Source organism: Neovison vison, chromosome 1 (assembly GCF_020171115.1).
Source record: "Neovison vison isolate M4711 chromosome 1, ASM_NN_V1, whole genome shotgun sequence".
NCBI classification, from domain to species: Eukaryota; Metazoa; Chordata; class Mammalia; order Carnivora; family Mustelidae; genus Neogale; species Neogale vison.
Genome location: NC_058091.1, coordinates 49170386 through 49193490, shown reverse-complemented (window position 1 = coordinate 49193490; position 23105 = coordinate 49170386). Strand labels below are relative to the sequence as shown.

Sequence of the window (23105 nt, the reverse complement as noted above, 5' to 3'; positions counted from 1 at the left end):
AAAAAATACAGAAAAAAATGTTTTCCTTGTAATGAGAACTCTTAGGACTTACTCTCAACAACCTTCCTGTGTGCCATCCAGCAGTGGTCTAGTCATCATGTTGTACAGTACATTCCTAGTGCTTCTTTAGTTCATAATGGGGCGTTTGTACCTTTTGACCACCTTCCTCCAACACTATCCTCTCCCTTCCACATCTAGTAAAGACAAATCTGATCTCTTTTTCTATGAGTTTTGCCTGTTTGTTTATTTCAAATAACATATTTCCATGGTAAATTTTCTATTCATTTCAGTTAAACTGAATTCAAATATAGATTATGCACATTAGAGTAAAAAAAAGACATATATTTCCAGGGGTGCCTGGGTGGCTCAGTGGGTTAAAGCCTCCACCTTCAGCTCAGGTCATGATCCCAGGGTCCTGGGATCGAGGCCCACAACGGGCTCTCTGCTCAGCAGGGGGCCTGCTTCCTTTCCTCTCTCTTTCTCTGCCTGCCTCTCTGGCTACTTGTGATCTCTGTCTGTCAAATAAATAAATAAATCTTTAAAAAAAAAAAAAGACATATTTCCAGTATACTGTCACTATCCGAAATCTACACAGTTATTTTTTTTAAAGATTTTTAAATTTATTTATTTTTGAGAGAGCAAGAGAGAGTATGCACAAGTGGTGGGGAGGGGCAGAGGGAGAAAGAGATTCCCCGCTGAGCAGGGGGCCTGAAGATGTGGGATTAGATCCCAAGACCCTGGGATCATGACCTGAGCCGAAGGCAGATGTTTAATCGACTGAGTCACCCAAGCGCCCTCTATGCATTTATGAATAGGATTCCATTTATTAGGGAAATGAATTTATTACGGGGAAAAAAGAGAGAGAAAACAATTCAATTGAAACGCTATTCTTCCTACCACCACTGAAGTCAAACTCTGTCATCAAGAAATACCAAGATTCAAATAGGTTTTATATAACATTCTTAGGAATTCTCTATTTGTAAAGCTTTGGGTGGATGGAGAAAGGAACAATATGTGGCACAAATATAAATTGACTCTAGTTGATTTGTCAAATTGTCCTATATTTTATAACTATTAATGTATTTATTAACATGCTTATGCCTTCATGTGTTAGTGATTTTGCCATTATTTTGAGCTTATTAACAATTTTAAGCCATTACATGTAAACCTTTACCTAACCTGGGGCTGCAGAATTTTAGATTTAGATATGATCTCTTTATCTTAACAATGAGATTCAGAGAAGAGCCTCATGCATCCCACCAGCTATTCCAGTACCACTCAGTCTTTAATTTTAAGGGAGAATATTTCCATCAATTTCTTTCTCAATCATTGGTATAAATGATATTTTAAGATAGAACTATGACTACCAATCATGTTTCTTCAAGGGAAAGAAAAAAAAGAGACCTACAAAAGTTCCCTTAGTAGAAAGAAGGATAAGAGATACTCACACTTCCTTAGGTGCTGCATCTGACAGCGCAGGTCTAGGATCATGAATGCTTTGGAGGCCATGCCACAAAGAAAGTTGGGGAAAAACTAACGATCTCTAGCCTGGAGAAAAGAAAGAGGCCTCATCAATTGCTAAAAGATCTAAAGAGAGCTCAGATTATTCTCTATTTCTAGAGTGTAGAATTAGAAACAATGAGAAGTTGTTTTAGGAAGCTGAATTATACCTAGATTCAGAAAATTTATAAGCAGTGGGCCTTTCTGTAAGTAGAAAGATCTGTCTTCTTTGGCAATGAATTCCTTATCTTAGTTATAAATTAAATTTAAACAAACCTCAAGCTAAGTTTTATAGAAAACAAGTTCAGGAGCAAAAAACTATATTTTAATAATAAGAATTACTAAGACACATTACCTTAACCTTTCTGGATTCTTAAGGGGTATTCCATTTAGAACATTTTGATTATTTCATAAAGTTCATGCCAAATAGGATTGATTTACTTGTGAACATTAGTTAGGTCACAAATCAAACTATTTTATCCCATATGATAAAGGTCATATAATGCTTACACAACTGTATGTAATGGTCATGTAATGGTTACATGGTTACAACATACAGTGGTCTTTGTCAAAACTCACAAACTTGTTAACTAAAAAAGATTTAGTTGTATTATGTATAAATTATACCTGTATACAAGTGGGAGGGAAAATGGTATATCTGACGTGGGGCTTCCTTCAAATACCCTCCACCAATAGGTTTTTATTTTTAACCTGATATGCATCTTAAAATCACACAGCATGATAGATGGATAGAACAGACTTTCAGGTCAAACTCTCCACCCCTTCTAAGCTAGGTGATTTGGGGCAGGTTATTTGGTTCTTGACCTCTCAAAACTCATAGGTTTTGACAGACATAAAAGGAGAGAGACACAGAAAATCTACTGCTTTGCAGGATGGTAAGTGTAAGTCTTAAGAACAAGGGATCAGGGGCGTCTGGGTGGCTCAGTGAGTTAAAGCCTCTTGCCTTCAGCTCAGGTCATGATCTCAGGGTCCTGGGATCAAGCCCTGCATTGGGCTCTCTGCTCAGCAGGGATTCTGCTTCCCCCTCTCTCTCTGCCTGCCTCTCTGCCTACTTGTGATCTCTGCCTGTCAAATAAATAAATAAAATCTTTAAAAAAAAAAAAAGAAGAAGAAGAAGAAGAACAAGGGATCAGTCTTAAGAATAATGGAAGGGCAGGTGAGAAGGGACAAGATGTGCTTCAAAAACAGACATTTGAATTGTTTCTTGAAGAGAGAGCCATATATATATAAATAGCCCCAAAGCAGGAAATAACACACTTATTCTGGAAACTAAGCAGGCTGAGGTAGAGGATATTTACAAAGGAAGATGACTGGAACCTTAGGGGTAGAGCAAACCTGGGAGAGTCTTACAAGCTATGCTGAAGAGGTTAGAATCTGTCTGATAGCTAACAGGGAGATGCTTAATTGCTTAAAAATAGGGGATCACATTTAGCTTTTGAAAGATAATAGCAGAAGCCATGGGAGATGGACTAAAGGGGAATATGAGATATCACAAGGTGGGGAAACCAGTTGGATCAGTGGTTCTCAAACACCTCTATGTTGCTGGGCCACCCACATAAGAACCGTCTGCTTGTTAAAAGTGAAGATTGTTGGGCCCCACCCCAGATCTACTAAATCAAAATCTCTGTGGATAGGGCCCAGGACTGTGATCTCAAAGTTCCTCTGATGATTCTGGTGGGCAGCCAGGTTGGGCACCACTATAATGCAGAAGTTCTGGAAATCTGAATTTAGAGGGCTGCACTGGTGATGATCAAGACAGGCAGATATGAAAGTAAAATCTAGACGTGGTGACTGATCTGGATGTAAGAGTTCCAGGATTACTCCTAGATTCTGACATGGTTGGTGGTGGAGATAGAGAAGACAGGATCCAGGACAGAGCATAAAGAGGAACAGATCTGGAAGGAGATGATTGGGTGAATTTTTAAACATCCTGTGTCTGAAGTACTTATGGACACCTGCTGGGTATCCTTATCCAGTAGGCTCTACCAGCACTGCAGACACATGGAGGAGTCACTGGCAATGAAAATCACATCAGGTATGAGGTCACAAGGGAAAGAGCACATGGAATGACAGAAAAATGAACAAGGATTGTACCCTGGGAAACACTTAAGGGAAGAGTGGGAGAAATGGCAGTGAAGCAAGCAGAGAAAAAGGAAAAGAGAAAATAACATGGAGAGCAAGAGAGTACGATGTTTTCAAAATGATGGGGTAGGCAATTGATGATTATAAATGGAGACTCACCTGCTCTTTTCTTTTCCGTAAAGAAATAACAGCTACTTCACAAGGTTGATGTGTGATGATTAAATGTAAAAGTTATAGCACACATGAATGCTGCAGAGTTGTTCCTTCTGCTGTAACCCATCCCCTATCCATACCACATTTTCACACAGGTGTGACCTTTCACACAGGTCAGGAATAATCTGAGCCCCTTCCATTAAAAGTCAAGTCCTTATGTCTTCTAGGCCTTTTCTTCCTGATCTAGAGAAGTTATCTAGGTTCCAAATATTGACCCTCAAGTCAGTCTACCAACATTAGAATCCTAGCTTTCTTTTACTAGGTAAATACACTGAGTGAATTACATTAACTCTCTTTGGCTTTATGGATGATAACAGGGTTGTTGGAAGGAATAAGATATTGCTAAATGTATGGTGCCTGACACAGAATAAGAGCTCAGTAAATGTTGGCACTGGTATTATCACTGATAATAATCAAACCATAAATCCTCTTTTCCAAGATAAGAGTTTAACCAAATTAAAGAAAAAGTACCATTCATAATTATAAGAGTTTAAACTGAGAAAACAGAACATTTTATAACTTATATACTGAGAAGACAGCAAATCCTATAATTTATGCAGGAGAACAATACACAACAAGTCTAAATCTGAATTATGAATTAGAGAAGCTGTTTTTAAAAAACTCTTTTTTAAGAAAATGTAAACCAAATTTTAATAATATTTGTACTCCAGTAGTTTTGAAGTAATTCAAGTCTTTTAGAAACACATACTTACATACAAACAACTATAATTAATTCTTGTAACAAATTATCCTTATGTATATTAAAAGAACTTCCTTAAAAAATCTCTAATAGGTTGGGGTGCCTTGGTGGCTCCATCAGTTGAGGGTCCAACTACTGATTTTGGTTCAGGTCATGATCTTGGGGTCCTGGGATGGAGCCCTGCACAGGGATCTGTGGTCAGCAGGGAGTCTGCTTGAGGTTTCTCTCTCCCTCTTCCTCTGCCCCTCCCCCAACTTATGCTCTCTTTGTCTATCTCAAATTAAAAAAAAAAAATCTGTAATAGGGCTCCTTTTTGTTTTGGAAAGGCTGATTTTCTTAAAGCTTTTTAAAATTCAGGGTATCTGCCAGTCAGAATGAACTTTATCCCCTAAGTAGTCTAAGCTAGTTATCATTTCCCAAAAGAAAAATCAGTAAACTTTTTAATTTTTAGGACATCCAAATTCTTAGAATTAACAAGAGTAAGCACAAGAGTAGGAAGTAAATCTAGTCAGTGATGACTTAAGACACACAGAACAGAGGGAGTGTTGTAGAGGGGCAAGGGATAGGACTTAAATTAAGAAAAACTGGATTCCAGGTCTATCCATCATGTGCTAGAGTCCCACGACTTGGACCTGAAACTCTTGGAACCACAAATCCTGCTATGTAAAATGGGGGTAATAATAAGATTATTCTAACCACAGTATTGCTTTGAGGTTCAAATTAATAGCCCTCCATAAGAAGCCCCTCCAACATTAACTCTTTTTTGCACTTGAAAGTACTGAATATGTATTTCCTTTGTAACCGTGAAAGCACACTACGATTACCTCTATCATACCATGCAGCTGCCCTTTTAGTCTGTTTGAGTGTGTCCCACACAGGCTGCACAGTGGTCTTATTGTTATTTCTATAGCCACAAAGGCTTGCAATACTGGATGTACCCAGCAAATGGCTGAGGACTAGCAGACCAAATGAAGGCAACAAAGGATCTAGAAAATAAATATTTTGGCAACTACCACTGTGAGAATACATACTGGAGACATTTCTCAACTGTCCTTTTGATTCAGGTAAAATTAGCAAGAGTTATTGATCAATATGGTTCTAAAAGATACACAAAGTTCCTGTGGGGGTAAAAAAACAAAAAACAAAAACTAAATGCTCGATAGAAATGTATCCCATTTTTCAGTTTTCTTAAATATATTTTTAAATCTATAGCTTAAGAACGTTTTTAATTCTTCTTTTTCCGTATTTGTACATAGTAGTAGACTATCAAAGAAATTAAGAATCCTCTATTCCCTTCCTATTCAAAGTGTGGTAGCCCAGCAAAGTATGTCTACTAGAAATGCAGAATCTCAGGCCTCACTCCAGACCTAAGCCAGAATCTGTGTTTTAGTAAGATTCCCAGGAGATTTACACATTAAAATCTAAGAAGAACCACTCTAGTCTACTCATAAATGTGGGCCTATTTTATATATTTGTTTTATTTATTTGTTCCTAGAGTCTACCTGAATGAATCAGTCACTTATTTTTTTTAACAGTATTTACATCTATTTAACCTGCCATAAACAAAAGAAAAACACATGCCTAACAACGAACTAGAGATACTAAGTAGTTTCTTCTAGGTTCCAGTCTAAAATGTGATGCATAATTCTCCACCCCCGTAAGATCCTAGGTATCAGTGAGGGAAAGAATGCAGAAGTAGAGGAGTAAGGGTCTTCATACAACTGGGTACAATGGACATGTAACGACCTGAGATATACGCTAGAACTAAAGCACAGATCCAGAAGAACCACTGATCCAACTGGTTTCCCCACCCTGTGATGTCTCCTCTTCCCTTTTACTCCATCTCCCATTGCTTCTGCTATTATCTTTCAAAAGCTAAATGTGATCCCCTATTTTTAAGCAATTAACCATCTCCCTGTTAGCTATCAGACAGATTCTAACCTCTTCAGCATAGCTTGTAAGACTCTCCCAGGTCTGCTCTACCCATAAGGCTCCAGTCATCTTCCTTTGTAAATATCCTCTACCTCAGCCTGCTTAGTTTCCAGAATAAGTGTGTTATTTCCTGCTTTAAGGATGCTATGAACATGCTATGAACATTAAATAAAGTGTATAAAATGCACACTACAGCATGTCATAGCCCATAAGGGTCCCATACTAGAAGCTCAATAAATAGCAGTGAGTTTCACCATGTGCAGAAGATATCTAAATCCACTGTTAAAAAAAAAACATATATATAAGGGTTCTATATATACATATTTTGGACCCTTGAACAACATGGGTTTAAACCGCAGGGAGCCACTTAAATACCTGAATTTTTTTCAATAAATGCAATACTATAAATGTATTTTATGTTTTTCTTAATAACATTTATTTTCTCTAGCTTATTTTATCATTAAGAATACAGCATATAATACTATAAGAATGTATGTTAATCAACTGTTATGGTAAAGTTTCTGGTCAACAGTAGGCTATTAGTAGTTAAATTCTGAGGGAGTCAAAGGTTTCACATGGATTTTTGACGATGCAGGGGATCAGCATCCCTTAACTCCTGCATTATTCAAGAGTCAATTGTATATTTTTTCCTCAGACCTATTATTGCCCCAGATTCCCCTGCCTTTTGGAACTGTCTTCCTTTTCCCTATGAATGGGATTTTATGAATATATCATATATACATATGTGTGATTGATATAAAAAAATGATGTCTCACATCCTGGAAGTCAAGATAAAAATGCAGATAAGTGGTTTCCTTCTCACCCCACTTTCATATTTTGTTTGACTTCTCAGAAAAAGCAGTCATAAAACTTCCTCCCTTTGCTAATCTGGGAGTTCAAAGTCCAAACATTCCCCTTAGTGCCACTAATGACCTTACAGACTTTTTTTTTTTTTTTAAGATTTTATTTATTTATCTGACAGAGAGAGATCACAAGTAGTCAGAGAGAGAGAAAGAGAGAGAGAGATGAAAGCAGGCTCTCCGCTCAGCCGAGAGCCCGATGCGGGACTCGATCCCAGGACCCTGGGATCATGACCTGAGCCAAAGGCAGAGGCCCAACCCACTGAGCCACCCAGGCGCCCCATGACCTTACAGATTTAAGAAAACTGAAATGGGAGGTGCCTGGGTGGCTCAGTGGGTTAAGGCCTCTGCCTTCGGCTCAGGTCATGGTCCCAGAGTCCTGGGATCGAGCCCACATCAGGCTCTCTGCTCAGTTGGGAGCCTGCTTCCTCTTCTTTCTCTGCCTACTTGTCTGTCAAATAAATAAATAAAATCTTAAAAAAAAAAAAAAAAAGAAAAGAAAAGAAAAAAGAAAACTGAAATGGTGCTTCCTTTTAGCAATAAATAAATAAATAATAAAAAAGACTGAAGCTACCATTGGAGTGTGTGTATATGTATATATATATGGGAACTGTGGCCATAGTCTTCTCTTGCTTACAGTTCTATAGGCTGAATATTCAATGGGTAAAATATTATTTTACCTGAATTTATTCCTTTTCACTAATTACCAATAGTTTCAGGTTCTTACCCTGTGAAATTTAGCAAACATCTCCATAACTCTCTTTGGATATACTTTCCTTATCCTAGCCAATCCATAATATAGAAGTCAACTTCCTCTCAGGCTAAATACCATTTTTTATACTTTATATATGTATATCCATATATATGATTCAAATAAATAAATAAGTTTCACTTTTTAATTTAATTGAATACAACAGCCCTTACAAGACAAGGTAAAGCAAGAGAAAATATATAGGTCAGAGGATTGATTATTGCTTTCCTGCTTGGCTAGTGTGATGGAGAGACAAGAGCACCGGGCTAAGAGACAAAACAACTTGTTAAGCCCATTTCCACTAAAATGTTCATTCACAAGTGACTTAATCTCTGTGATTCTCAGACTTCTAAAAATATGAAAATAATAATGCCTTCCAGGCCTATCTTCCAGGGTTGTGAAGTTCTTGGTAAAATTGTCCAGCAAAAAAATAACAAATGTTATTTGCTACTTTTTAGCCATTGGGTACTTTTTTTTTTAGGCAACAGTTATTCTCTTTATAAAGCCATTTTACTGTAAGCTGAAAAAACAATAAAAGATTGTCAACAAAAACAAACTAGCCAGTTTATCAGCAAAATGAGTTTATGCGAGGACAGCAGAGGAATTACAATTTTGGACATGCAAACCATGGTGAAACATCGGCAAGCCCTGAGAACAAAGGAGGAGAGCATCCTTTTAATAGAGGGAAAAACAAGTTGGGAGGGGTTGATGAGAATGATCCATTGGAAGAAGGTGAGAGTTCAGGGTTGTGGCAACCTCTCACGGGCTGGGTTGTTACTGGGCATGAGGAAAATCTTCCTCCTGCTGAGGAGTTAAAGTAAGCCTCTTCCTGTGGGTTAGAGTATGTAAAGTAGGCCGTGACAAGTGGTACATGCCTGAGAGTTCCCCCTTCAGAACTTCCCTACTCCATTTTTAAAAGTGTTATTTGTTTTTTTATCTTTAGTAATCTCTGCACCCAACATGGGGCTCAAACTCACAATCCCAAGATCAAGAGTTGCATGCTTTTCTGACTGAGCCAGCAAGGTGTCTCCCAATTCCATTATGAATGGCTTTTCCTTTACTCATTTTCACAGAATCAACGGTTTTACAACTGAACACTGAAGGAAGATCATGTCTAGAGGTACTATATTAATTTTATATAAAATGTTTTTTAAAATTATGGTAAAAAAGACATAACGTAAAATGTAATTAACCAATTTTAAGTATACAGTTCAATGACATTAAGTTTATCACATTGTTGTACAACCAATTTCCAGAACTTTCTCATCTGGTAAAACTGAAACTCTATACCCACTGAACAACTCCCCATCTCCTCCTTCCTACAAACCCTGGCAATCAATACTCTGCTTTCTGTTTCTGTGAATTACACTACTTTAGAGACCTTATATAAGTGGTATCATCAAGGCTCACCCATATTGTGGCATGTGTCAGAATTTCCTTCCATTTTAAGGCTAAATAACATTCCATCGTCTGTATATGCTACATTTTGCTTATCCAGTCATTCACCGATGGATATTTTCCATCTCTTGGCTACTGTGAATGCTTCTATGAACACTGGTGTGCAAAACTACATGAAACTTTTTAACAATATCTACCTGTGCTTACGTTTTCATTTGATAAATAAAAATGAAAACAAAGTTTACTCCTTTGAATACTCGAGTTCAAAAATCACATATGCCATTCTGAGTACATCTAACAGGGAGTAGATGATTCCTTCAGTGGACTAATGCATTTGCCTTTCAAATTCCAAGACTTATAAGTAAAATGCAGTCACAAAATATACTGAGAGCTATTTAAGAATAACAATATTCCATAAAGAAAAACATATGACAAAAACAAGATTTTTTAAATTAACATTTGGTTAAGGAACATACTTATATCAAAATTATTTAATTTCTTTTGTCTCCCCATATGCTACGACCTATATATTTGCAGCAATTTTACAAGAATTTTAAGCCACACTTCCAAATATTAGAAATGCTCAAGTGCCTATAACTGAAAATCTTTTGTAATACATATGACAAAATTTTGCATTTCTTGTAGAAAAAAATATAAAGTAAGATTAAGGAGACACTATAGGAGACGTTATGAGGACTCAATAAAGTGGCCATAAGAGATGATATAGTTTCAACTACCTCAGGGGACAGGTAGCAATATGAAACCCAAAGGATCAAGAACAACTTGCCCCAAACCACATAACAAGCCATCCTTAGAAGTGGTATGTTACATAATCAATATAATGTATAATTATATATATTACATAAATAATATATATTAACCTAATTATTTAAAGTTATTGCTATTATTTTTTACAAAATACATAATGCTTGGTTTTTCAAGAAATATCTAGATAATTAAATAGATACAGTATTATGGCAACAAACAGTGCTATGTCAAAGCATATACTTAAATATCTGTATCCCTTGTTTTTCTATTCCTTTACCTATTTCTTATAGAGCAGATAAGAAAGGAAAAAGGATTAAATCTGAATCTGTTATTTGTTCTATCTTAGCAAACTAATAACAAGTTTGTTGGAAAAGATTGGAATTATTGCACAGAGTGAGATTTTTAAATCACTAATCAATGTACATTTATTTGAAAATGCTTGACCTATGTAATTTTTTTTAATTTCATGTATACCCAGAATTTAAGAGCCAGCTGAGACCTTAGAGATTACCTAATTCAACTCTCTCAATTTATAGATGAAAAAAGTTGAGTTTGGAAAAACAGAAGGACCTGTCCAAACTCTCAGAGCTAATTAGTGAGACTAAAGCCTAGGACTAAAGCCTAGGACATCTAAATTCCAGTCCAGTTTTCTTCCCATTCTTTATTTCATGCTGCCCTCCTCACTTCCACACCCATCACAATATTTCTGCATAGACAAGGAATACAGAATTACATCTAATTTTATATCTCTTGAAAGTAACTATTTTGTGCTAATAAATGATTTACTAGTTTGATTCCTTCATTAAATATGTCAACATCAGCGGAATTTATTGCTAACTTATGGCAAAGATCCTTAAAAGAAAAAAAAAAAAAAAAACCTCCTTACAACTTAGTGTGGCACCAAACCTTGTTAGTGTTTAGCAACCAGAATATATCACTATTTGAAATTATGCTAGATTATGGGTGTTATCTCTTGATATATATTAAATCAACAAACACAAGAGAACTCCCTAGTGTTGGGGAAAAAAATACAAAGCTAAAGGGCAAATAATAAAAAAAAGTTAAAATAGTTCAAGACGATAAGAGTTACAGAAAAAATGGCACAAGGAAGTGCACTTGTAGTTGCTGAAGGGAAAGGGATCCAATGAAGAAATGAACTGCTCTAGGGTACCATGGCCAAGAAAGGATTTGTGAAGGAGGGTTCCTGGAAAGATGGAGAGGAGAAAGGGCAGTGAAGGCAAAGGGAACAGTGTGACAAGAAAAACAAAGATAGACATGTGCATGTTTTACTCAGTGGGGAGGGATCCAAGTTGCCTAGAGCTGCAGGTCAATGGGCAAGGATACACTGGCTGACCAGGTTAAGAAGGAATTTGTAAAATTGGTTTGAAAGGCCATGTGTTTCCTCCCTTCTCTTTTTTAAAATTCAAAACCCTGATGAGTTTTAAAATGTATTTGCATTCTTTCTCATTCCAAGGGAAAATAAAACAATAGCATCTTGATTTTTAAAAGGAGAAATGTCCTGATCACAAAAAGGAAAAAAAAAAGAGCCATCTACAGTGAGAAAAGACAGATTCTGACAGAGAACACTTCTCTATATTCTTATATGTCTAATTTGAAATAAAAAAATGACTCAGTTAATCCTAAAATAATACTTAGGTTAATAATATTAAATCACTCACTAATGACATTATCATGTGACTTGAGAAAAAAATCTAACAAGTTCAATTTTAAAAGGATGACCATGTCTTTGTGGCTCAGAAAGGCATGGTCCAATATAATCACATATGTAATTCTCAAAACCCTATCTTCCTAAGCCAAAAAATCTAACTGTATAAAACTGTGTCCTGGCACCAGTTTTAGATTTTGCATTGTTTTACCCTTCTGTAATTTCACCTGTGATTGGATGTTCTATGATGAGGCCGCTGAGGAACAGACAAGAGTATCAGATATTGGGCGCCTGGGTGGCTCAGTGGGTTAAGCCGCTGCCTTCGGCTCAGGTCATGATCTCAGGGTCCTGGGATTGAGTCCCGCATTGGGTTCTCTGCTCGGCGGGGAGCCTGCTTCCCTCTCTCTCTCTGACTACTTCTCTCTCCGTCTACTTGTGATCTCTCTCTGTCAAATAAATAAATAAAATCTTTAAAAAAAAAAAAAAGAGTATCAGATATTAAAGTCTAAGAGTCTGCCATCAAAAATAAGAACCAAACAAACAAAAAGTCCTAAAATGGTATGGACCTCCTAGAGGTTTCAGGGAGGTAATGAGAGAGAAAGGTAACTCTAAGACCTCATTGAAAACATGGGTAAAGGGAGATCCCAGGTTAGAAGCTGATGTTCCACATATTTCTCTTGAATTAGCTGCCTAGAATTTAGAATTTCTTTTCTCAAAGAAACATTAAAAATGGTAACTAGGTTTCCAGGCTAGGATAAACAAACAAACAGAACATAATTTACACAATAACAGATTAAAGACTATACATTGACTGTGACAAATAATAATACTACTATAAATATAATGTAAGACACATGTGCCTCTGGAACCTAGAACTCCCTGGGACAGACCTTTTACCCCAGCTTATTTGAGCTGACTTAAATGTCCCTTCCCACAAGCCCCCAGTTTCACCAAGCCAGGGTGACTCACTGATTGTTAAAAACATTCCCAGTTTCCATGAATTTTTTGTCTTTGATGCCCTTCTCCTTAGTCCATCTATCTAAATACTCTCTGACAATATACACATCAACTCCACATGGTGACAGTTAAAATATTCTAATAGAATCTTACAACTCAAGACTGTGGTGCAGGTAAAAGTGAGGATAAGAATAGTAAAGAAGGACTCTTATGTCTTCCCTATGTGCCAGCGAGGCATGATTCTGACAGATCACAGATCATGCCTTCAGACCATGATACCAAGCAAGGTGGAACAGCCATGACTTCATAAGTGCATGGGTGGCAGTGACCAAGTGTGCTCATTCTCTCCCCAGAGCCCACAACTATTCCACACATAGTAAGTGATGAGGAAAGAATAAATTATTACATAAGTCTTGCTTCCAAATTTCATCATCATCCTACAGCAGTCCTCCTCCTTCCTATACTACTCATCCCCTTCTGCCCCTCCAAAGTGAATTTAAGGCCAGCTTAGTTGGCCTTCTATGCTCTAAGTTCAAATCCCAAGTAGACACAAATTTTGCATCAAAATATGAGCTACTATATCTGTGAACAGAGAGTAATGCCAAGCACCACCCCATACACACACACATACATACACACACGCATATGTGTGTAAATACTTCATGAACAATGGCTGCTTAAAAACATGTGATCAAAAAGAAATATGGCAGCTCAGGAGATATCTGGCCTTATTGTAGGCAGGCTGGCTATTAACTTTGCAGGATGCTTCTTTGCTAATTTCAGTTATACAAAAGGCTACTAATAAGCATTTATTAAAATAAACACAATGGATAATGTAGATAACGGGTATTTATAAATTGGAGAATATTAAGATTCACCAGTTTTTAAAATGTATATATAATTTTGAATATATATATATACATATATATAGAAAGAGAGCTTACGATCCCAGTCCTAATAATTTTAATGTACTCATAAAGTAAAGGAATAGAAGAATATAATACAATTGAGATCAGAGTTCATACTCCCATGCCACTAGCAGGTATAAAGTTCTACATCAGTCTATACTTTCCTATTAATATAAACTGAGATTAACTTACTTGTTCAAAATATCTAAAAATATAATATACGGAAGTAGAAAATTATTTTTCTTGTTCTTCTAAAAGTACAGCTTTTTCAGAGTTTTAGTATCACTGTATAAAGTATTAACAATTACAGTAAAAGTAACATTTTCTGTGTTAATACTCTACGGGTCATATTGTATATTTGCTAGATATGCATCTTTGAAAAGCCCACTTTTTTATACTTTGCTTTGAACATTGTTTTGTGTTTTATTAGCACCATTTGATTATGGTAGCACAAAATGGTATTTTCCCAGAAACTGTTTGCCCTAGGGCATAAATCTCTGGAATATACTCTATATATACTCTACAAAATCTATGTATATATTCTACAAAATACATATATATATATATATATATGCATATATATATATATTCTACAAAATATATAACTATTCTTATCATGACAGTCCAAAGTAGATATATACTCCTTTACACTTAGGTAGAAACTTCAGTGAAGAGACATAGTTAATGAACAAATAAAACAAAGGCAGAAGCATGGAACTACAGTCTAGGCATGAAAGCACTCAAGGGCACAGAGCCTAGTTCATATCTTGTTCTCTGAATAATTTGTATCCTTTCGCCACACTAAGATTTCTCAAGACCATCTTTCTCTCCACCCATCTTTATTTCCCCCTCTTTCCAAACATCTGACTCATCAACTTTTTATTCAGCCTCATGTAATAAGGCTTCGAAATTCATTCACTCAGATTTTTGTGAAATTACAGCAAGAGGAGATCCTTGTGGAATCAGAGCATTGTGAATAAGTCAAAGAAAGGGAACATGGAGAGCATGGAATAGGGATGAAAGGAAATGGGAAACCACAGGGTACAGGTCCCTTCTGCCTGAATCTAAAAAATATTCCTCTTTTCACTTTTTCACAGTAGCAAGACAGAACAAACTATATCCCATTAAGCCTCTAAGTTGGTTTAAGAAACACCATCTACCTACACTAGGTAGCTCATTACAGAAAGCACGGAAGCAGTCTCAGGTTTCGTAAGTGGATAGCCAGAGCATAGGTGAATACCTCCTTCCCTGTGTCTAACTAGTGAGAGGTCACTTGTGTTCCAGCAGCTACTCTCATTTCTCAGGCTTAGCCTATAGTTATTATTTTATATGCCCTTCCCAGGGTAATAGCAAGTTTTCACATGAAGCAACTACATAAAATTTCCTATTTCATTCATCATATTTTTTACACCAGCACCATTAGGAAGGAATTAACCAACACAGGTGTGTTCTACCTTTGTGCTAAGTTTGTCTTTCTGAGACATAAGAGGTAGAAAAGCTCTGAGATAGGAAGGGAATGACAGACAGGAACTCTTGGGTGTGGCTCTGACTGTATGGAGATTGGAGAACTTTGACAATGTCTGAACTCTGAAGTATGCAAAGTGCAATTATCTGCCAAAGCTGATGTTCAGCTCCGCACAGTTGTGTAATGGGAAACCCTGATGCAATGCCCAAATAACCAAAATCACAGAGAAGAAGGGAAGGGTATATCCTACCCAGTTTTTGTAGGTGCAGCATAACTTCAGTGTAACAGCACACAGAAGAAAGATTAAGGAAAGATTCCATTAAAAACTGCCTTTTAACCACTTTCAATTGCAATGTCTAATTAAGTAGCTTATTTCTCAGTGCCAAACTTGAGATTCCTACTAAAGAAGTTAAAGCCACATCAATGTCAAAGAACAAATTTTGTCACATACAGAAATAATTCCAGCACACATTTTCTCCACAATACAAATCCCACGTATTGTAATCATGCTGTAACCACTGCTCCATTTACACTAACAACAAATACAAAACTACAAGAATATATTTGCATTTCTAGGGAAGGGAGGCAGAGTCACAACATGTAACATTAGTCTCTTCGGCTACTGGGAGGTAGTGCAATACTGCAAAAGGGCTCAGTGGTAATTTTAAATCATAAGATCATTTCTAAAATCCTGTTGGGCTAATTTTTTATTTCAAAAGCCTTTAGATGCTTTAAAACTAAAAGCAATTGAAGCAAATTAAGAAAATAAATGGTAAAGTGTAAAAATAACATAATAGCACAACTACTTGCACTAGAAGAATCAACCAACTGAGGATCCCTATCAAACTCCAGCCGCTAAAGGGAAAAGTTTGCTAATATAAGAAAACTGTATATATGTAGGCTGCTGGACAACCTCTAGGTGCTGCTGTAGAGACCCCCTTCCGAAAGACTTATTTCTTCCCCTCGATTTTAGCCTCCCCCTCCCCCTAACTGCACTGCACTGCGCAAAGCCATTACAATCACTTCAAACATATTAGCTGTTGATAAAGCCTCAGAAACTGACATTCTTCAAGGTTCAAGAAGCCATAGCTTTTTACTTTTTACTCCAAATTTACACTATAGATGGATGAGCTAGACAAAATACCAGCCGGTTAGCAGGTTGTGTCAGAGCAACCAGGAGGCCGAAGAAGCAAAAACACAGCTACCACTAAAGTCCTCCTCCTTCCCCCAACGCCCCCCTCCCTACCCCCGGCCATCTCGCTAAGTGGACTATTACTAAATGTTAAAAATCAATCCTGGGCCTAAGTTAAAACTGTCAGAAGAGACTGGGAGATGTGGGAGTAGGGCGGAGTGGCTCCTGCGACGAGCTCTCAGCAGCACAGACTCCATCTGATATGTCAGCTCCAGCATCCGAGAAGCTGAAGAGAGATGGAAGCTCAGAGGAAAACCGTGCAAACGTCGCGGGGGGAGGGGGAGGCCTTAACGTTCGGATCAGATTAACCAGTGCCCGATCCCGGGCCCCGCGCCCCGGCATCTCCTCTGATCCGCAGCATCCCAACAGCCGCAGGGAGCGAGGGACTGCAGGGCCCGGGACGGGGGTCTCCCCGCAGGGCCGGACGAAGACAGGGATGGCAGCCGCTTTACCTGCGATGGACCAGGTCCAGCGGTAGAACTCCACGGTGTCGTTTAGCGCCGTGGACACCACGTTGAGGACACTGCCCGGCTCCGAGTCCAGGAGCCCCATCTCGGCGGTAAGCGGGCACCGGCGGCAGCGGGAGGAGAAAGCCGAGACACCGTGGGAGGGCTGACCTCGGAGGCGACGGCCGACCGAGTGAGCGGCAGCCGGGGACCCCTCTAACGGCGGCGGCCCAGTTGCGTCTCCTCCTCCTCCTCGGGGCGCCGCGGCGACAGGGATGCGGCGGCCGCGTCGACTAGCCGGGCGGAGTAGAAGGTACCGTCCAGGCTCCTAGGAGAAAGCGGAGGAGGAGGAGATCCCGCCGTGAGCGCCAGGCGCTGCACCAGTCTGTCGCCTCGCGCGGCCGCCGCTCCAATCTCCTCGGCCCGAGTCACGTGGCCGCGCGCGAGGCGGAGGGGCTAGTGCCCCTCCTCCCGCCCGCGCGCTAGGTCTCTTGCGCAGGGATGCGGCTGTCGTGGGACCGCGAGAGTCAGGTCCGCGCAGGCGCGCGCCGTCCCACACCTCTTGTCTCTCACCCTTTCCGCGGTCGCGCCGGAGCAAGGCACTTGGGCCCCTCTTGGTTACCTACGACCGCGTCTCCCGAGCCCTCTCCTTGTCCGCCCGCAAGAGGAGGGTACGCCGCCCCTGCGGAGGGGTATGCTGCCTTCCCACGGGTGACCTCGCATCTGCCCCTGATACATCTTAGGAAACAGGACGGGGAAGAATGGGCGTTTTGTGGGCAAGGATGAGGTAGGCGAGGTGCTTTGGTCCTTACCTGTCATTCACTTCTATCTTCTTTGGGTTCCTTTTTTTTTTTTTTCACCCCCACCAGCACATGCCTGTCATGACAAGAGAAATGCACAAGTTATCCCTCTAAGTTAGCCAAGTGATACTTGTCTTCCAAGCAGCCGTGGTGTAGAATGATGGACTGTGGGGTCTACTCATTAACCAGTTTACAAATAATTTGACTGAATGCTTGCTTGTGTTTTGTAACCTCTTTTAATATACATGGAATAATCAAAGCAATATAGTTGTATTAAATAATGTCGCTACAGTTTCAGAGAGGTAGTAGCACTGAGAGGGGATTTAGGATTACAGAAGTCCTCTTGGACCTGAAGGATTTGAGATGAATGTAAAAGGATAATTGCTTAGGAGACAAAGGACAATCTAGGTGAAAGTGGAAAAAATATTTTTTTATTAAAAAAAAATGTTTAGATGGTAAGGTGGGAGTCAACACGATAATCTACCCCTGAAAAGTGAACCTCCTGAAAAATAGCAAATATACGCTACATACAGTTCTTAATTTGATAGTTTTTGACATCAAACAAGACCTAGGAGAACAGTTTGGTAAACTTCTCACCTACTTCTTGCTTAAATACTTGACCTACTCTCTGTTTAACCTTTTGTCCAATTGTTGGTTTAGGATGCTCCGTTTAGAGGCCACGGAGTCAGGTGTGTGATTGCGTCTGCTCTTTGACACTGTTAAAATAATGTGAATACTGTTTTTTATCACATTTATTTGTTTTCCAGTTGATTTGGTTGTATATCCTTTGACTTTATTTTATATTGGAAACATCCTAGAGAATAAGAATTATTTTCGGTTCTTCCTTGAGGACTTGACCCAGTGCTATAAATAATGATATTTATGATGATGTCAAATTTATAACATGCTTATTTCAGAACTTGAAGACTGTTATAAGTGAGAGGAGCTTTAGGAAGAGAAAAGGTAATTAAATGTAATTGATTTATTGTCTCAAGCAACCACAATCTTCTTTAATGCTCTGTTGCTGAAATTAACCAAATAAAATGTAATTTATCAAATATATTTACCAGATTAAAGTTTTTGGATTGAATTATGATTTCTCAAGTCTCAACCCCAAGTTTTGTGTATCATACTGATTCTAATAGATATATATAGGTATAGATATATAGATATGTAAATATCTCTATATATATACATACATTTTTTTAAAATCCAGTCAAGTCGTAATACCTGGAGAGTAGATAAAGATCAGGGCTCTACTCATGTACTTTGATGACCTAGCATAGTTCAGTTTAGTTTGGCCTGCTTCTAGAAAATTGATTACTACTTTTATATTGTGAAATCCTGGATGCTTTTTATGGAGAACAGATCCCCACCCTCACCTGCATTCACATGCACAAAATATTAGCATCTTTTTTTCCCAAGTTTTTTTTTTTATTTAAATTCTGATTAATTAGCATGTATGGTAAAATTGGTTTAGGTGTAGAATTTAGTGATTCGTCGCTTACATATAACATCCAGTGCTCATCACAAGTACCCCCTCTATTCTCTGTAGTTAAGAGTCTATTATGGGTTGCTTCACTGTCTCTTTTACTTGTTTAATACAGTGTGAACTTGTTAATACAGCTTCAGACATTTTTCTAGCCTCTTTGTAGTAGAGGCCAACTTAAGTCCCTTTATTCACTAGGGGGCGCCTGTCACATATAAGAAACTCCTAGGCAAGTAATGACAAATCTAATTTAGGGGTGGCACTTAACATTTCCTCCGCACTACCTGGAAGAGTAGTAGGTTTATTTGCATTTATGAGCTATTAAATATACACCAAGAACAAGAACCCTAGAACTTACTCACTCAGGAGCTCTATTACCCAGCATAGAGACTAACAGTCCAGTACATACTCAATTCACAAGTGGTTTACAAATACTAAAGGCTGACCAAACCAGAGTCTACCTAATCTGTGCAGAGGGAGAGAGACCTGCATATTTACTCACCTAGAGTGGCAGCCATTTAACCAAGATCTTGGTGGCATCATGACAGAACAAAATCAAATATAAGCATTCACAGTATCTGCAAAATTTTTAGGACTAGAGTTTTTGTTATGGGTTAAATACAAGTAAGATAAAGTTATCTACAAAAACTGAGAGAGAGCGGGCGTTGGTGGTATAGTGGTGAGCATAGCTTCCTTCCAAAAACTGAGAGAGGATATGATTATAGTAAAAATTGATTTTATCTAAAATAGCAAAGTATTTTAACATTTCTTACAGCCCATACAGAATTAACATAAATCAAGCTAACCATTGTTTCTCTAGTATTTCTGCCTTTCCACGTTGTCAATAATATCAGCAACCTGTGCTTTCAAAGGAAAGTGAACTTAAGAATCTTTTGAACCAGGGTGAAAGCAGGTAGCTTGATGAAGAATTGTAGAAAGACCTTAAATCTTACAGAAGTAAGTTGTAGGTAATACTTAGAAGAAAATGGAGAAAATCATTGGTAATACATTTGACCCTTGAACAACACAGGTTTGAACTGAATGGGTCCACTTATGTGGCTTTTTCCCAATAAATATATTGAATAAATTTTTGGAGCTTTTTAACAATTTGAAAGGATTCAAAGATGAACCACATAGTCTAGAAATATCAGAAAAATTAAAAGGGATGTCATGATTGCATAAAATATAGACAGATACTAATCTATTTTGTCATTTGTTACCATAAAATATATGCAGATCTCTTAACAAAAGTTAAAACTTATCAAAACTTACCCCCACAAACATTTAAAGACCATACATGGCACCATTCACAGTTGAGAGAAATGTAAACAAAGGTACTATTACATCATAACTGCATCAAATTAACTAGTACATACTGTAGCACTATAATAATTTCATAGCCCCTTCCTGTTGCTACTGTGGTGAGCTCAAGTGTTGCCAGTATCTGCTTAAAACACTGTGATACTAATCGTCTCTGTGTGAATAGTTTGCCTTTCCAGTAAATTGCAAACCACAGTAAAAAGTGATCCCTTAAGGTTCTCACATATTTTTCATCATGTTTAGCATGATGTTTATTCATGTAAACCTTGAATAATAAGGTGATAAACATGGGACCTATACAAAGTGTCACTAGTGATGCTAGAAGTTCTCCCAAGAAGCAAAGAAAAGTCATGACATTTTAAGAAAAAGGTGAATTGCTTGCTATATGTAGCATGGATTGAGGTCTGCAGCTGCAGTTGCCTGTCATTTCAAGACAAATTAATCCAGTGTAAGGACTGTTGTTTACAAAAAAAACCAAAAAAAAAAAAAAAAAAAAACGAGAGAAGGGAAGTCATGAAGCTGTTACTGCAGCTCTGCCAGCAGGTGCAGAAACCTTGAGTTTTTTGCAAATGCCTTTTATCTTGTACTAAAAATGCAGCTTTTATGTGGGTTCGGGATTGATGTAAGAAGGGCATATCTATAGATTCTAATGTGATTTGAAAAAAAGCAGCTATTGTATGACAACTTAAAACAAAAGGAAGCTGCAGTATGTGATGTTGTATTGTAGAATTTAATGCCAGCAAAGGATGGTTTGATAATTTTAAAAAGAAGTTTGGCTTTAAAAATGTCAAGATACAGGAGAAGCAGCTTCTGCCAACCAAGAAGCAGTAGATGGGTTTGCAGACACCATTAAGGAATTAAGAGAAAGAAGGAAAGAAAGAAAGGAAGGGAGGGAGGGAGGAATCATTAAGGAGAAAGGATATCTGTTTAAACAGGTTTTTAATGCAGACAGAAGTGCCCTATTTTGGAATAAAATGCCACAAAAGACATTTATTAGTAAGAAAGAGACGTGAGTACCAGGATTTAAAGCAAGAAGGGATAGGCTAACTGTACTGTTTTATGCAAACGCAGAGGTTTATGATCAAGACAGTTCTTATCTACAAAACTACTAACCCCTGAGCCTTGAACGGAAAAGATAAATACCAGCTGCCAGTCTTTTGTTTGTACAACACGAAGACCTGAACAACAATAACCCTTTTTTTCTGGATCAGTCCCATTAATGCTTTGTCCCTGAAATCAAGAAAGACCTTGTCCATAAGGGATTGCCTCTTTAAAAAATTAACATATAAGGTATTATTTGTTCAGGGATACAGGTTTGTGATTCATCGGTCTTACACAATTCACAGCACTCACCAAGGCACATACCTTCCCCAGTGTTCATCAACCAGCCATCCTATCCCTTTATTTTGGAGAGAGTGAGTGAGCAAGCAAGGGTAGAGGGAGATAGAGAACCCCAAAGCAGACTCCCCACAGATCACGGATCCTGACAGGAGACTCAGTCCCAGGACCCTGAGATCATGGCCTGAGCCAGCCACTTAACCACCCAAGCACCCTGGAGATTGCCTTTTAGTGTTGTTTTGATACTGGACAATGCCTCTGGCCACCCAGAACCCCATGAGTTCAATAGCAAAGTTGTTGAAGTGGTCTCCTTGCCCCCAAACACAGTATCTCTAATTCAGCCTCTAGATCAGGGGGTCATAAGGACCTTTAAGGCTCGTTTTCTGTGGAAAAGATGGTTAATCCTATGGAAAAGAACCATGATAGGGAGAACATCATGAAAGTGAGGAAGGACTATACCATTGAAGATGGATCACTGTTACAGAAAAAGCTGTGAAAAATGTCAAGCCCAAAGCAATAAGTTCCTGCTGAAAACCTTGTCCAGATCTTGTGCATGACTTCATAGGATTTATGACAGAGCCGATCAAGGAAATCACAAGAGAGACTGTAGATATGGCCAAAAAAAAAAAAAAAAAAAGTGGGGGGTAAAATTCGAGAGCTAATAGACACCACACGACAAGAATTAATAGAAGACAACTTGATGGAGATGAGTGCTTTTGAACCAGTGCCAGATGATGAGGAAGAAGACATAAAAGAAGCAGTGCCAGAAAATGAATTAACATTAGACAATCTGACAGAAGTGTTCGGATTATTCAAGACTTCTTTTGAGTTCTTTTATGACAGAAACTTCTATGACACATTTGCTTTATAATTAACAGTGGAAGAAAGATTGGTACCATATAAAAACATTTTAGAGAAAAGAAAAGGCAAAAAATTCAGATAGAAATTCCAGTGTATTTCTGTAAAGCTACACTGGGACACCTAGTGGTGTTTGCCTCTCCTGCCTCCCCTTCCACCTCCTCCACCTTTTCTTCCTCCTGAGACAGCAAAGACCAAAGCAAAGACCTTTCTCTCCTCATCAGCCTACTCAGTGTGAAGATGTTGAGGACAAAGACCTTTGTGATAATCCACTTGCACTTAATGAATAACAAACTTATCTATTATGTATGTATGTATATCTTTGTGTAAAAATCTCGTAACTGCAGCAAGAACTGTGAGTTGTTTTGTGTCATCATCATCATCACTCCTTAAATATTCATTGTCTAAAGCAAGGTATGTGGGGCTTGGACAGAGTTGGAG

The 23105-nt window shown here is 38.2% G+C and overlaps 1 protein-coding gene across 1 annotated transcript in view; it reads right to left on the bottom strand.

The window, feature by feature from the left end:
• The window catches only part of ELOVL4 (ELOVL fatty acid elongase 4), a 32002-nt gene extending 14748 nt beyond the window's left edge, over nucleotides 1-17254 (bottom strand). The window contains exon 1 of the mRNA XM_044246790.1: nucleotides 16866-17254. Within this exon, the coding sequence (XP_044102725.1) occupies nucleotides 16866-16965 (100 nt within the window). The 5' untranslated portion in view covers nucleotides 16966-17254. The remainder of the gene's footprint in view (nucleotides 1-16865) is intronic.
• Nucleotides 17255-23105: the final 5851 nt, after the last annotated feature.